Source organism: Durio zibethinus, chromosome 9 (genome assembly GCF_047325235.1).
Source record: "Durio zibethinus cultivar Kanyao isolate XHJ-2024 chromosome 9, ASM4732523v1, whole genome shotgun sequence".
Lineage (NCBI taxonomy): Eukaryota > Viridiplantae > Streptophyta > Magnoliopsida > Malvales > Malvaceae > Durio > Durio zibethinus.
The window spans coordinates 9,173,916-9,187,919 of NC_143170.1; the positions used below are offsets into that span (position 1 = coordinate 9,173,916).

The 14,004-nt window shown below is 32.2% G+C and overlaps 1 protein-coding gene across 2 annotated transcripts; it reads left to right on the top strand.

The window, feature by feature from the left end:
* The first annotated feature begins 2,227 nt into the window (after positions 1–2,227).
* On the top strand, positions 2,228–13,271 carry LOC111303101 (kinesin-like protein KIN-14K). 2 transcript variants are annotated; one of them, XM_089765798.1, is made up of 23 exons: positions 2,228–2,433; positions 4,808–4,961; positions 5,051–5,208; positions 5,317–5,427; positions 5,747–5,966; positions 6,385–6,512; positions 6,639–6,722; positions 6,900–6,977; positions 7,062–7,154; positions 7,254–7,352; positions 7,690–8,103; positions 8,186–8,267; positions 8,347–8,442; positions 8,527–8,706; positions 8,857–8,963; positions 9,051–9,229; positions 9,444–9,608; positions 9,689–9,942; positions 10,123–10,286; positions 11,326–11,450; positions 11,565–11,708; positions 12,661–12,749; positions 12,869–13,271. In XM_089765798.1, exons 2-23 carry the CDS (start codon positions 4,934–4,936, stop codon positions 12,922–12,924), a joined length of 3,054 nt encoding a protein of 1,017 aa, XP_089621924.1. In that variant the 5' UTR covers positions 2,228–2,433; positions 4,808–4,933; the 3' UTR covers positions 12,925–13,271. The 2 variants fall into 2 exon arrangements, with proteins under 2 accessions (XP_089621924.1, XP_089621925.1); XM_089765799.1 differs by having other exon boundaries at positions 2,255–2,433; positions 7,254–7,283; positions 12,869–13,270.
* Positions 13,272–14,004: the final 733 nt, after the last annotated feature.

Below are 14,004 nucleotides of genomic sequence, written 5' to 3' on the forward strand. Positions count from 1 at the left end.
CAAAATAATTTTTTGTTAGAACAACACTTTCATTTAGTTAGTGAAAATCGTTCTTTTAATTTTTTTTCTTATCATAGATCCCTTAAATATGAGTTTTTAGTGATATCATATGTTTTAGAGAGTACAAACATAAACAAGAAACAAAGTAAAAATATTAATTATTTATTTGATTTAATATATTAAAAATAATTTATTCTCCACTTATTTCTATGTAATGTTAGGTTTTCACATGATAAATACAAATATTAAATATATTTATCTTTTTTTTAGTGTAAATTAGTTTAAATAAAAATAATAATATGAAAAGTTAGCATATTAATTTCAATGTTTGTAAGTACTAATTATTTTTTGAATAAATTAACATAAAAAAAATAGAATATGAAGGGTTGGCATATTAATCTATATATAATTAGATTCCAAACAATAAATATGTTAATTAATGATGCATATATATTGCATATTAAGTTGCTAGGATGTATTTGGTGTACAAGATTATGATATGATAGGATAAGATGATATTATGAATAAAATAAAATTAAATAATGTCATCCTATCTTGTATTTGATATATACAAAGATTAAGATAGAATAATTAATTTACTGGTCAAAATTATCTTTCCTTAAAGTTTATATAATTTAAATTATTGATGTAATTTTTAAGGATATAATAGAACATGTAAGTTCAATCTTATAGATTAAAAATAATTATCTCTATTTTGGGAAGATTGAATCATTTTATGCCAAGAAAAAGAAATGATAATCATCCTATCTTATTCATTATCTTATGTACCAAGCATGACCTTAATTCATTATTTATTTGAAATAAAAAATAAAATATGAAATGTTATAATATTATTTTTTTATGTTTTCATATTTTAGTAATTAATGATTTTAAAATAAAAAAAGAGAAAAATATGTAAATTTACTTTTCAAACTTTCATTCTTTTTTACCAACAAAACAAATTAAAATGATATGATAAAGAAAATCTATAAATATTATCATATTAATTTTAATCTTTTCATAATTAATTTATTTTTAAAAACTTTTCATATTTTACTAATAGTTGAATTTTAAAAAATCATAGAAATACGAAAAGTCACATAAAATATTATATTAATTTCAATAAAGAGATCAAATTATACAATTGTAAAATTAATTTGTTTTACACTTTTTTATAATTTCATAAATGATAAATATTTTTATAAATTAACCATTAAATTTAGCAACCTACTTATACTTATCACTCACGCAAAGTTTCAAGTCAATTCAATATTCCTATAATTTTGAACGAAAGTAATGTTGTTTTTAATATATATTAATGATTAAAATTTTATTATTATCATACAAATAGATTAGCAAATATTCTATATTTACTTGACATTTAGTAATGCAAGATTTACTTAAATAGAGCAAAAAAATTCAATGGTTGGATTAACAAATATAAATTATACAAAAAGATATGAGACGGATCAAAACTAATTTAATTTTACACATGTCTAAGTAGATCTCTTTTTTTATTTTTGATTTTCAAATTTCTTTATTTAATGATTTAAAAATAAATCTTTGAAAAGAAAAAAAAATTATCATTATTTTAAAAAAAATTTATATTTCTTAATTACTTAAATTTAATTAATTGTAAAGAGACGAAAAGTCACAAATAATTATTATATGAATTTCAGTTTATGCAAATTAATGATTTGAAAATAAATATTTTAAAAATAAAAAATAAAATTTACTAATTTTTTATTTTTATTTTTATTTTTTTACAGATATCACTATTTCATTTGTTTTTAATAATACTATTTTATTCAATATGATTGTTATTTTAATTTTTTAATTTCTTTTTAAATTTAATTTATTTTTTATTTTTAAAGAACTAATCATGCGAAACATAAGCCAAAAAACTTAGTTAAAGTATATTGTTAATATTCAATATTGATTATGACCATAAATTTTATTTCATTTTATTTTAAGATATAAACTTGAAACTTAAAACTTAAATTTGAAAGATGCTAATTTGTTAGGCTAAACTAAGGTAGATCTTAGTTTTTTGCCATAAAAAGAAAGATCAATTTCCCAGTTTTAGTAACGATCCAAATTCCAAAGTACGATGTAGCATCAATGACGGATGGTGGACACGTGGCAAATAGCCAATGGAATTAGAGTTGAAACGAAAAGAGAGTTGGTTTCCTACTTTACCGCTTCCTTCCTCGCACTATTGTCCCTTAGAAGACCAATGGTGCACGGAATACCAGACATTCAAAAATGTTTCAAATTCCCAATCATTTCAAACAATTTTAAAATTAATAACAAAGAAATTTTATGACAAAATAAAACCTTTGATCAACGTGCATAGCTCTACATTCCCTCTTATCTCTTTCTCCTCCTAAGGTTTGGACTTTGGTTTTGTCATATTGTCTCAACTATTTTATGGTAATGTTTCCTATGATCTAATTTTCATATTCATTTAATGTGCTTCCATTTCTTTATTTTCTTTTAACTATGAATTTGTAAATTGTTCTTTTTTTTTTTTTTGCATTTTTAATATTGTTTTTTGTATTTTAACAATGTTGATGATGACCAAAGTCTTAGTCTTTGGATGGTATAATCTTTAGCTTTGGATATATCTATAGGATTGTAGCATTTGGACATTGATAAATTTATTCCAATTATTTCACTTTTTTTTTCCTTTTTATTGTGAAAATCTTGACTTGCATTAACAGTTTTCTCATATTTTGGCTGAGCTCTGTAACGGGTATTTTTTCTTTTTTTTTTCTTTTTTTGATGTGTTTTTGCAAAATATACCCAGATTTTAGCAAGGTTGTAGAATTAGGGATGGCTGCTTTAATTTTATGAGATTGTCAGCTTCTTTGTTCTCTGTATTTCCGACTCACAAAGTCATTTCACGGTAGATGCAATTTGTTTTTCTGAAAGATATAATCTATAGGTGTTTCAAAGTTTAATGCAGTTGTTTGGTCCTCAGAATTGTGATTCACTTTGCAGTTTCATTTGAAGATCACAAATTTGTGTTCAACTGTATCATGCACTTGAAGTGTGTTGGTTATCATTGTTAGCGAATTGCGTGTCTTTTTGTCTCTGTGCATATGTAGATTTCTGTATGCAAAAGTGTATACGCCTGGAAATGAATCAAGTTATTGATGTTCAAAGACACTAGAGAAATGAGAATGACAAGAAGGTTGAGTGAATAAGCAATGCAAAACTGATGTAGAAGTGCGAAGTACAGATATGTATGGCAATATTCACCATTGATGGTATTATTGAGATTAAATATCAATAGAGCATCTCTTCCAGCAAATTTTTATCTACTGACTTTAGTTTGATTCTTGTATAGCTAGGGAGATGATTCCAGGTTTTTTTTTTTTTTTCTTTGTATAAAAGTTTTATGCAAGTAATTTCATAGAAGTAATGCAAGAGTACAAACCAAACCTAGTATTAGAAGCATAGGAAAGCTTGACTTCATGTTTTGTTAAAACTTGGTGGTTGTGGACTCATTTATGGTATCATTAGGGTGGTTTAACGGTCGAACTTGTCAGTAAGGCTGTCCATTTATTGAAATATCATTTATGGTTTATGGGGATGAATTAAGATAATAGCTGAAAAGTCCAAAAACTTGCATACTTGAAGGATGGATGAAGTTGAAATGGGCAACCAACCACCCAACAACCCCCTCTGAAAAGGGAATCACGTTCATCTAAGTCCACATATATTAATGTAAAGAACTTGGTTTGTTTCAGAATTGCCGAGAAGCTTTTTTTATTTTTTAATTAGAGTGTATTTGGCATTTCTGCCTGTGCTTAAGGTCAGGAAGAACATGGAACATCTCCCTTAGTTCATTGTAAATGTTTTCTGGAAGTGCCAAAAGGCTGACTTGGTAGCTTTTGCACACCTGATTATATAACAGCAAGACAAATAAGAGGTGACACTTTGTAAAGATAGAACTAGAAATAGTGCCTTTGTATTGGAAAACAAGCAAAAAGTTGGGAGAAATTCTTATGCTTGTGAATAAAAAATTTCATGTTTATAAATTGTCATTGTATTAATTTGTGGTAGTCTATCATTTTTTTTTCTGGTTTCTTCTGAAATTTTTAAAATCTGCATGTTCTATGAACTGTCACTGTAGGCTGTACCAGAATTTAAAATCTGGGTAGCGGTCATCGGAGTTTACACCGAAAGGTAGTTTCTATATGGGCTATAGTTTTTAGTGTTTCCTTCTGAATTATTGGGACCAAGACAAAAGTTTGATAGAGAAAACTTGAAAACTTTGTAAAAGAGTTTTACTGTAGACCTCAGTACAAAGTTGAAGCAATTCAGTTATGATTGACCCAAGTCTTTGTTTATCCCTACTGCAGGGTTACATAACAGTAATGATTAGGAGTATTAGAAAGTTGGTTAGTTTTAGAACTGCTTCCATAAGTTGCTTTTCAGAATTTATTAATTTCCAAATGTTACTGTTATAGCAGTTAAGACATAAACTTATCTCTCCAAATTTTACTTTAGCCTCCAGAAAGTCTGGTTTATGTAGCTTAGTTTAGTCCAGCATTATGTACCATTCTTTTAAAAGATAAGGTTCCAGTAAAGCAGCGTAGTTTACCATGCAGTTACGTCACTAACATTCAAGGTATCAATTATCAACGTAACATTTTGGTTAATGTACATAATTCTATATGATCCCGACTATAAATTGCTAGGTTTCTCTAACCTCTTTCTTTTTCTAAGAATACTGAGGCTCTTTCTTGTTTGTTCTAATAAAAACCATGCTCATTACTTGGAGTTAATTGTTTTTCAGGCCTACTTTACAAAAATTGCAAATGAGGAATCAAAAGTTCATAATTAAGCTCCAAAGATCATCATGCAAGACACTCTAGAGGACTTGATAGCTCTAATGTAACTGCATGCCCATGTTTTTGAACCAATGGAGAACAGTAACTCTGAGACTGAATGTATGATATTCCATGTCTTTGGTTTTTTTGCTCCTCTTTTTACTTGTTTAACTAAGTTGTTTGCTTTTTGTCTTTTTCCTCCTCTGCAGCCAAGCAAAGGGCACTGTTGGTTGACTGGTTAAATACTATTCTTCCCAATCTAAGTTTGCCAACAAAAGCGTCAGATGAAGAGTTGAGAGCTAGCTTGATTGATGGCACTGTTCTTTGTAAAATCTTGAACAGCATTAGACCTGGTTCTCTAAATGAGGTTGTTCAAAACTTATTCTCGTTTGTTTCTTCTAGAATCTTTTTAATGAAATCTTAATATGAGTTTTGTGATTGTTTATTCTGTGGATTAATGTGCATTTTTCTCTAGGAAGGTTATCCTGAAAATTCTTCATTGTTGCGGTCAGAAAATGTTAGAAGGTTTCTGACTACTATGGATGAGCTAGGAATACCCAGATTTGATGTATCAGACCTAGAGAAGGTATCTATTCTTCAAATGAACATTTTCTATAACAGTATTTAAATGAAAATTTGATTGCTTAGCCTTATGCAAATATCAGACTGAAGTCATGAATCAATTTAATTGAAGGAGTTGAGTGAATATGTTTTACCTGTGTAATCGTAGCTTAAATTGATGGTATGCAGATATTTACGTGCACTTCTTTGTGTTTATATTCTGTATGTTGCTCTGTCCATTTATTACTTTTGCTTATCTGCTTCCTGGTTTATGCACCTGACAGAATTTTAATGTTATTCCATGATCTTCCCCTTCCCGCCCTTTCTCCCTCTCTCTCCTTCAGGGATCTATGAAGAATGTTGTCGACTGCCTTCTAACACTAAAAGCACAATTTAAGTCATCTGGATGTAACTTGTCCACCATCAGTAATGTTACTAAACCTGGAAGCATTCATGGGGATGCATCATCCCGCAGCCCTCTCACAACATTATCTGGAGAAGAAAGGAGGAAGGCTTCTTTAGAGTCAAAATCTCAACGTGCCTTGCACACTCCTTTAATGTCAGGTATTGCTCTCTCTCTCTCTCTCTGCACAAGCATGTCTTTATGCCTCCTTTTGTGTGCTTGTCTATGTAGCATCTGTTATAGTTTGCAAGGTTCATGTGCTTCCATTGGTACAAATACTATAAATAATGAATGTATAGATAAAAGACAGTTCTGGTTAACTGGCTATTGGGTTTTATGGTTTAGTCATGCACACGAATATACAAACAATATCACACCAGCCTTGTGAAATATACATCTAACATAAAGCAATCACCCAATAGGTTTTGAGTTGATTTCTGATCTACTGAAACTGTATATATATCTGTTTATTTCATATATAGGTAAAGCCCAAAGGCAATTATTTTGCATTTTCTTGCCTTTTGTTGGAATTAGATCTTATCTCCAGTTGATGTTTTGTGCCTTTTGTGCCTTCTGCAGAACCATCAGCTGCAGCACTGCATCATGTTGGACACAAGTTCCATGAGGCGTTTCAGTTGAAACAAGGACGCTATGCAGATCTCCCCCCAAGTAAAATTTCAGAGATGATGAAATCAAGCAGTTTAGATGTAAGTTGTCAACATTTATTATGTCTTAAATTTCGTTTGGCTAGCCTTCTACTTTTTAATAGCCAAACAACTCGTTATTAATCATTCGGTGTATGTTTAATGTGTTCTTACATTTCCTGCATGCAGAATGCCCCGACTCAGTCACTTTTAAGCGTTGTGAATGGAATTCTGGATGAAAGTGTTGAAAGAAAGAATGGCGAAATTCCTCATGTAGGGGCTATGATGAAATATGGGTGCAAAATTTATGAATACATTAACTTTGTGTGTGTGTGTGTGTAATTCTGGCTATGATTTTTTTATTATTATGACATATATGCATTTGTATGCATATATAGTTATATGGATATTTTGGTACAAAAACATGATGGCATTGCCTTTGCTGCTCAGCGTGTGGCATGTCTACTGAAAAAAATTGTGCAGGAGATTGAACGACGTATATCAACACAAGCAGATCACCTAAGAACTGTAAATACTATTTTAACTATCTTGCTTTGAATACTTTCTTCTCAGTTTCTCTCTATGGATTTTTATGTCCTTTTTTGCCTGCAGCAAAATAATCTTTTTAAGGCTCGGGAGGAGAAGTACCATTCAAGAATCAGAGTCCTTGAGGCCCTTGCATCTGGGACTGGTGAAGCGACTAAGGTGCAGAAACTAACGAAGCAAAAAAAAAATTTACTGAAAGGCATTTTTCATTCATGTGTAGATGCTAACCTGTATATTTAATGAACTTATTTGTTACAGCATGTCACGAACCAGCGTCAGCAAATAAAGGTTCGAAGAAAAAAGAACATTTCTTGCTGTTCAACAGTCTTGAACTGCTTGATTCCGGTTCTCTCACAGGCATCATTATTTAGCTGTTATTTCACTCAGTATTTATCCATTACTTACTGCAAAATCTCGACTGAGTCTCAGTTTAAATGAATTTAATGAATTAACCAATCATAATCTCCACTGCACCCAGGATGTGGAGGGTCTTTCCTGCCTGCGTTGCTTGTTATGGACACTCTTATCAGTTGGCTTAACAAAATAAATAATATTTTCTAATTTTTACTTTTTAGAAATAGTTTCAAGAATGGAAAGGGCATGCATCTTTCACTTGCCCAAGGAAATAATCTCAAGCAATACGGATAACTTTCACACTAACTTTTTTCTAATGGGATTTTTTTTTTCCTTTCAGACTGAAAACTCCAAAGTGGAAGAAAAGAAGAAACTAGAAGAAAAAAAGAAAGTGGAAGAAAAGAAGAAACTAGAAGAAAAAAAGAAAGGGGAAGAAAAACAGAAAGCTGACGAACAGGAGATAACAAAGATGATGAAAGAAAATGATAAAAACATTCTTGAAATTGCAGCACTGAAACGAGAATTAGAAATTGCCAAAACGATACATGAGCACCGCTCCTTGGAAATGGAAACAGAGGCTAAGGGTGCCAAAGAAGGACTTCAAACGAGGTTAAAAGAGCTTCAGTGCCTTCTTGCTGATTCAAACTATAAGGTGAAAGAGCTTGAAGAAAGTTCAGAGTCAAAATGCCAGAAGTGGAGCATGAAAGAGAACATCTACCAAAGCTTTATGGATTTTCAGCTTGGTGCAATGAGGGTATATATAGGTTTTTGTTTGTATTATCTTTGTATTTTGTTGTTCAACATCATTCATTTTACTGATTTGTGCAAGTATTCAGGAGTTAAGGTTAACTTCCCACTCCATCAAGCAAGAAATTCTAAAAGCTCATAGGAGCTATTCTAAGGAATTTAATCACCTAGGTGGGTTTGCTGTGGGGAAGTTTTGTCAGCTTGTTTTGCCAGTGATGGAAGTTCTTATGAGAAAATTTTTCTTGCTCAGAAGTAAACCTTAAAGCAATAGCAGATGCGGCGGGGAACTACCATGAAGTTCTTGCTGAAAACCGAAAGCTTTTTAATGAGCTTCAGGATTTGAAAGGTGCCTATAAGTAGCTTCTCTCTACTTGGTTCTGTGATTTGGTTTATCATTTTTTGTTTTTTATTTTTATTTTTATTTTTTTAGGGAACATTAGAGTTTTTTGTCGAGTAAGGCCATTTCTGCCTGGACAACCTGGAAAACAGACAATCGTAGAAAATATCGGCGATAATGGACAGTTGGTTATCGCGAATCCCTCCAAGCCAGGGAAAGATGGTCAACGGTCATTTAAGTTTAATAAGATCTTTGGTCCAGCTGCTACTCAAGGTTTTTATTTTTATCACTGCCAAATTTCTATTGTTGGTTGAATAGGTATTCATTAGTTGACTGATACTCCTTGCAACATGAACTTGAATCTGTTTGTTTCGTGAAAGCATTACAACATCTAACTTATAGAACTCTGTTAAACAATGGCAGCGGAGGTGTTTGCAGATATTCAACCTTTTGTTCAGTCAGTGGTCGATGGATATAATGTCTGTATATTTGCTTATGGTCAAACTGGTTCTGGGAAAACCTATACAATGGTATGAATGCCTTTATTCTTAAGCTTCATGAAGTTGCACAAACATTTTTGAACAATCCCATTCAGCATTTCTTTTTTTCATTTCCAGACTGGTCCTAATGGAGCAACTGAAGAGGAATGGGGTGTTAATTATCGTGCTTTGAATGATCTCTTCAGAATCTCTCAAAATAGAAGAAGCACCATTCTCTATGAAGTTGGGGTTCAAATGGTTGAAATATATAATGAACAAGTGCGAGATTTGTTATCAAGTGATGGTTCTCAGAAGAAATATCCTTTTTTCTTAAATAAGATAGATGAGCTTCAATGATGGCAGTTGGTAAATATGTTATATCTTTTTTCAAATGATACGTCCATGCTTCAAATTGTCTTTGAAATTTGTTGGCTTTGAATGCATTCCCCTTTCAAGGGTTTTTCTTGTAATGTTTAAATGAAATATTCATGATTTTTGTTTAGTGATCTTTGTTTTCCTTAATCTTCACACACTTGGGATTACAACTATCTCTCAACCTAATGGGTTAGCTGTACCTGAAGCTACCATGCTTCCTGTTCTATCAACCTCAGATGTATTAGATTTAATGAATATTGGACTCAAGAATAGAGCTGTCAGTGCTACTGCTCTAAATGAAAGAAGTAGTCGCTCTCACAGGTTTGTTTATTTAATATTTTAAATCACGTCTCTAGTTTGAATATTTTCCCAGTGACTTATGATTTAGTTTGTGGCTACAGCATTGTCACCATTCATGTTCGTGGGAAGGATTTGAAGGCGGGAACTTCTTTGTATGGTAATCTTCATTTGGTAGATCTAGCAGGCAGTGAAAGAGTAGATAGATCTGAGGTAACTGGAAATAGGCTTAAGGAAGCACAACATATAAATAAATCATTGTCTTCCCTTGGAGATGTAATTTTTGCTCTTGCACAAAAGAGTTCTCATGTGCCATACAGAAATAGCAAGCTCACCCAAGTACTTCAAAGCTCTCTTGGTACTTCTTTCATCTATATCCTTACACTATCAGAAATCATCTCCAGGTTTTAGAGTATGAAAAATCTGTTTTAATTGCTTGAGAACACTAATGTTATCGTTCATACAAATTGTTTTGCTTCATAACACATACGCTAGACCTCCATTTAAATCATATGTTCTATGGTTTTACATATTCCAGGAGGGCAGGCAAAGACCCTTATGTTTGTGCAGCTCAATCCTGATGCAACTTCCTATACTGAAAGTATGAGTACTTTGAAGTTTGCTGAACGGGTCTCTGGAGTTGAGCTAGGTGCTGCACGAAGTAGCAAAGAGGGAAAGGATGTTAGGGAACTAATGGAGCAGGTGCAGTGTTTATTTTCCTCTTTCAAACATTACACATTCAGGTTATAATTTTCAATATGAAACTTAACTAGAGTCAGACGTGCATGATGCTTTTGTAGCTTTGTTCTGAAGATCAAAGGTATGCGAGCAATATCTCCTAGGACTGCTAATAGGAATTTCAATGAGCTGTAGAGTACACGGATTTGAGAAAAAAAAATTAACTATACAAAAGGAACCTTTTCTGGTTATCTTGATTTGGTTTATCACAAGTAGCATGTGATCTCGATTTGTTTATTTCTCGATATACCAGTCTCAGGATTTGCATTAGTGGGGTTTACTACAACTTGGCATCATTATTTGTGGTCGGTACAAGGTTTATTAGCTGATATGCAAGCAAATAAAGAATAAAGTTAATTACAAATAAGACTGGTTTCTTATTCCTCATAGAATTTCAGAAACTAGACTTATATTTATTAGGAGGAGCGATGACATTGGTCGGAGAAGATGAAAGCCTCTGACCAGGAAGATGCATAAAAGTGATAGATCAGTTGGCAAATGATGCAATACATTTTGGATCCACGAATGCATACTGCCTAAAGTTTATTTAGCTTTAATAGATACATTAGATATTATCTCAACTACGATTTAACAAAAACTTGCCCGGAGCCATGCTCCTGCCTAGTTTTTATTTGAAGGTTCTGGTTATAGATCTTATTTCATATTCATTTATAGATTTAGAATCCTTTTTTTTTTTTGCAAGAATAATGTGTTATTCCACTTCAAATCTCTTTCTGGCTCCATACATGTATTCTTCCTCGATTAGTGCTCTTGCCTAATAATATTCTTATTTGAAGATTATGGATAGATATCTTTTTATTTCATTTTTCTTTTCAATGTTCCTGAGAATCATATGGTTTTTCTATTTGAACTCTCTTTTTAGGTCTATTTTGGGTTTAGGTACAACATGTATTCTCCACCCAAAAAAAGGGGAACAACTGAATAGGATACTGTACTGTACTGCATTCATGTTATTGTTTCCTAAGTTTAACTGACCCTACAGATGGCATCTCTCAAAGACACAATAGCTAAAAAGGATGAGGAGATTGAGCGGTTGCAATTACTTAAAGATGTAAAAAACGGATACCCCAGCATCAATGGTGAGCAGCAAGGAACAGGCTCATTGAGGTATGGTTCTTCCTCTATCTGTAGGTGGTTATCCTCATTAAGCCAAAATTGTCAGGTGGGAAAGGCTTAGGACATACTGAGAAAGCAGCTTCTGATCATAACAACTGTTCACAGTGATAAGCAATCTGAAACTGGTTCCCAGCAGTCCACGGACGAGGAAAAGCTTTCTGAAATATCTGATGGTGGTCTTTCTATGGGAACAGAAACTGATGGCTCAGCCGAAAGCACTCTTTTGCCTGAAAGCATAAATTTGGGGAAGTGAGTACTGTTGATGTTCTTACAGCTTTAGGCATCGATCTAAAAATTTTGCACATAGTAAATATATACATAAAATTTTGGAAGAAATATGCACAAAATGTTCATTTGATATGCTACCGTTAACAATTTATAGATAGATTTATTGATTAAAATAGTTGGATTAAGCAGAACACTTGCAGATACTATTATATTCAAAACTTGTAAGCAGGAAGCAATTCTCTATCTGATGGTAAATATATCAACAATTGAAGATTTTCCTAGTGTACTTTGCCATCTCCCCCCCCCCCCCCCCCCTCTTTCCCTTTCCAACACACACGCACACATGTCCATATTTGTTTGACCACTTAGATTTGCTTTTCGAATCATTGTTAGTATTTTCTGCCCATCTGAGTTACATAGTTTATGACAGTGATAATTGTTTAGCTGCAATTCGATTTCTTTTAGCAGATTCCAAGAGTGACTGTATTCTTTCTTCTGATAAGCTACCCTTTTTGTAAAGAATACCTTGACCATTTTTTGCCTCTTTTAGTTTCATATCAATCAATCTAAACTGAAAATTGTCAACCCATTACATTTTGAATACTGAGTTTTCTTCTTAAGTTTTAAATGTCATTGCAACTGAAGTTACATTATAAAAGAGACAACTAGCTGTATTGCTTTGCAGATGACATAATTTTGATGTGGGGGAAATTTTATTTTATTACTTTTCTTCATTTTAGGGTGCAAACTTCTCATATAGACAGATGTAGGCTTGCTTCGATGCACATTTCTTTTGATTTAATTTGTGTTGTTGCATTTTATTTTTAAGGTCAATTCACCAAAATATAACCAAAACTAATATGAGAAATGCAAAAAGGAAGTAGAGGAATGGAGAGAGGGGGATAATGTACTCCATTTCAACGTATTCTTTGGCATGTTTGATCTACAGCCAATATATGTTAATTTTGTGCAGGAATAAGGTAGCATCGAAGATTCGACTACTACAAAAAGCAGTGCAAGGGCAAACGGCGCCAAGAACTGACACTCCAAAGGCTTCAACAAGTATGTCAACTCAAAGCCCTTCATCTTATTTCTTAAGTGCTATTCTTTATGGTGGATAAAAATTATTAGACCTTTTTGCATGTTATCCTTGTAAAATTCTCTTCTGTTGCTCGTTTCAGGCATTAAAAAGAGCGTAAGCTCCACTTCAACCAAGCCTCCTTCCAGAAGATTATAGTTAATAAGACGAGAAGTTGCAGTTGGTTACAATTATTGTTTATGGTCAGATATTCATCACTGGCCTTTCAATTGTAAATTATACATCATCACAACTTTGTGGACATTATCTCACCCCTGATAAGTTTCTGAATTTGCTCTCTTCATGGACGACTCTCATGGTAGGCAGCGTTTGCATTTATAGGAATTTGCAACATAATTTGATTTTTTACTACTCTTCTTTTTCCCTTGGATCAAACTGTAATTAATGCTATTGGTTCATTGAAGTATGTAAGTATGTACAAAATTTTGTATACATATCCTAGTCATGTTGTTCATATTAATTCATAAATAGTTACTTCTGCCCCCAAACATATATTCTGTAATCAATGAGGAGATGGTTTTCTGTATATTCAAGCCTCATTTTCAGCATAGTTGATGATCATGCCTGCCTAAGAAATATTGAAATACGCATTCCAAAAGTGGTTTTAATACCTTTTTAAGATGAATACATTCATATATTTACAACAGAATTAAATATATGAATTGCACCCATCCATATATAGGTATTTTCTAGAACAAGTGCAATCATGCTGCTTGGGAGCTTCATGTCATCTCCTTCAAATCACCATGGAAGGGGAAAGGTATCCTCTCCATTTCCTAGGGAAAGGAAAGAAAAGGAATAAAAAAGTTTTCAGTTCAAATTAACGAGACTGGAGGAATGGCAAAAGCTGAGAACTACTAATGATTCAAGAGTTTTTTTCTTTTGTAAGAGTGGGATACTTTAAAATCTTTATAAACAAGGTACTCTAAACCGTATTATAATCTCTTTCCTTTGAGTCTTTCCCTTCTCTTTTTCCAAGCAATGGTGAGTCCTTTTCAAAATGTCTTTAAAAAAAATCATATTCTTCAAATCATGGATTTTAATGATGTTTGTGACTACGTTTTCAGTAAATTGCACTTATTGTGAATAGGGACGTAATGGATAAATTAACAATAATTACACTCATCGCGATCATAAATTTTTTTTTTTATTTTACACAACTTCACATTCATTTATGATATTTAAAGTAATTTATGACATTTTAATTCTTTAATTTAT

Excerpts from the sequence above, each read along its gene's own strand:
- LOC111303101 (XM_089765798.1), top strand. The coding sequence starts at position 4,934 with ATGGAGAACAGTAACTCTGAGACTGAAT. Across the intron at positions 5,428-5,746 it reads ATGTATCAGACCTAGAGAAG|GGATCTATGAAGAATGTTGT; the intron begins GTATCTATTCTT and ends TCTCTCCTTCAG. Across the intron at positions 8,443-8,526 it reads TGAGCTTCAGGATTTGAAAG|GGAACATTAGAGTTTTTTGT; the intron begins GTGCCTATAAGT and ends TTATTTTTTTAG.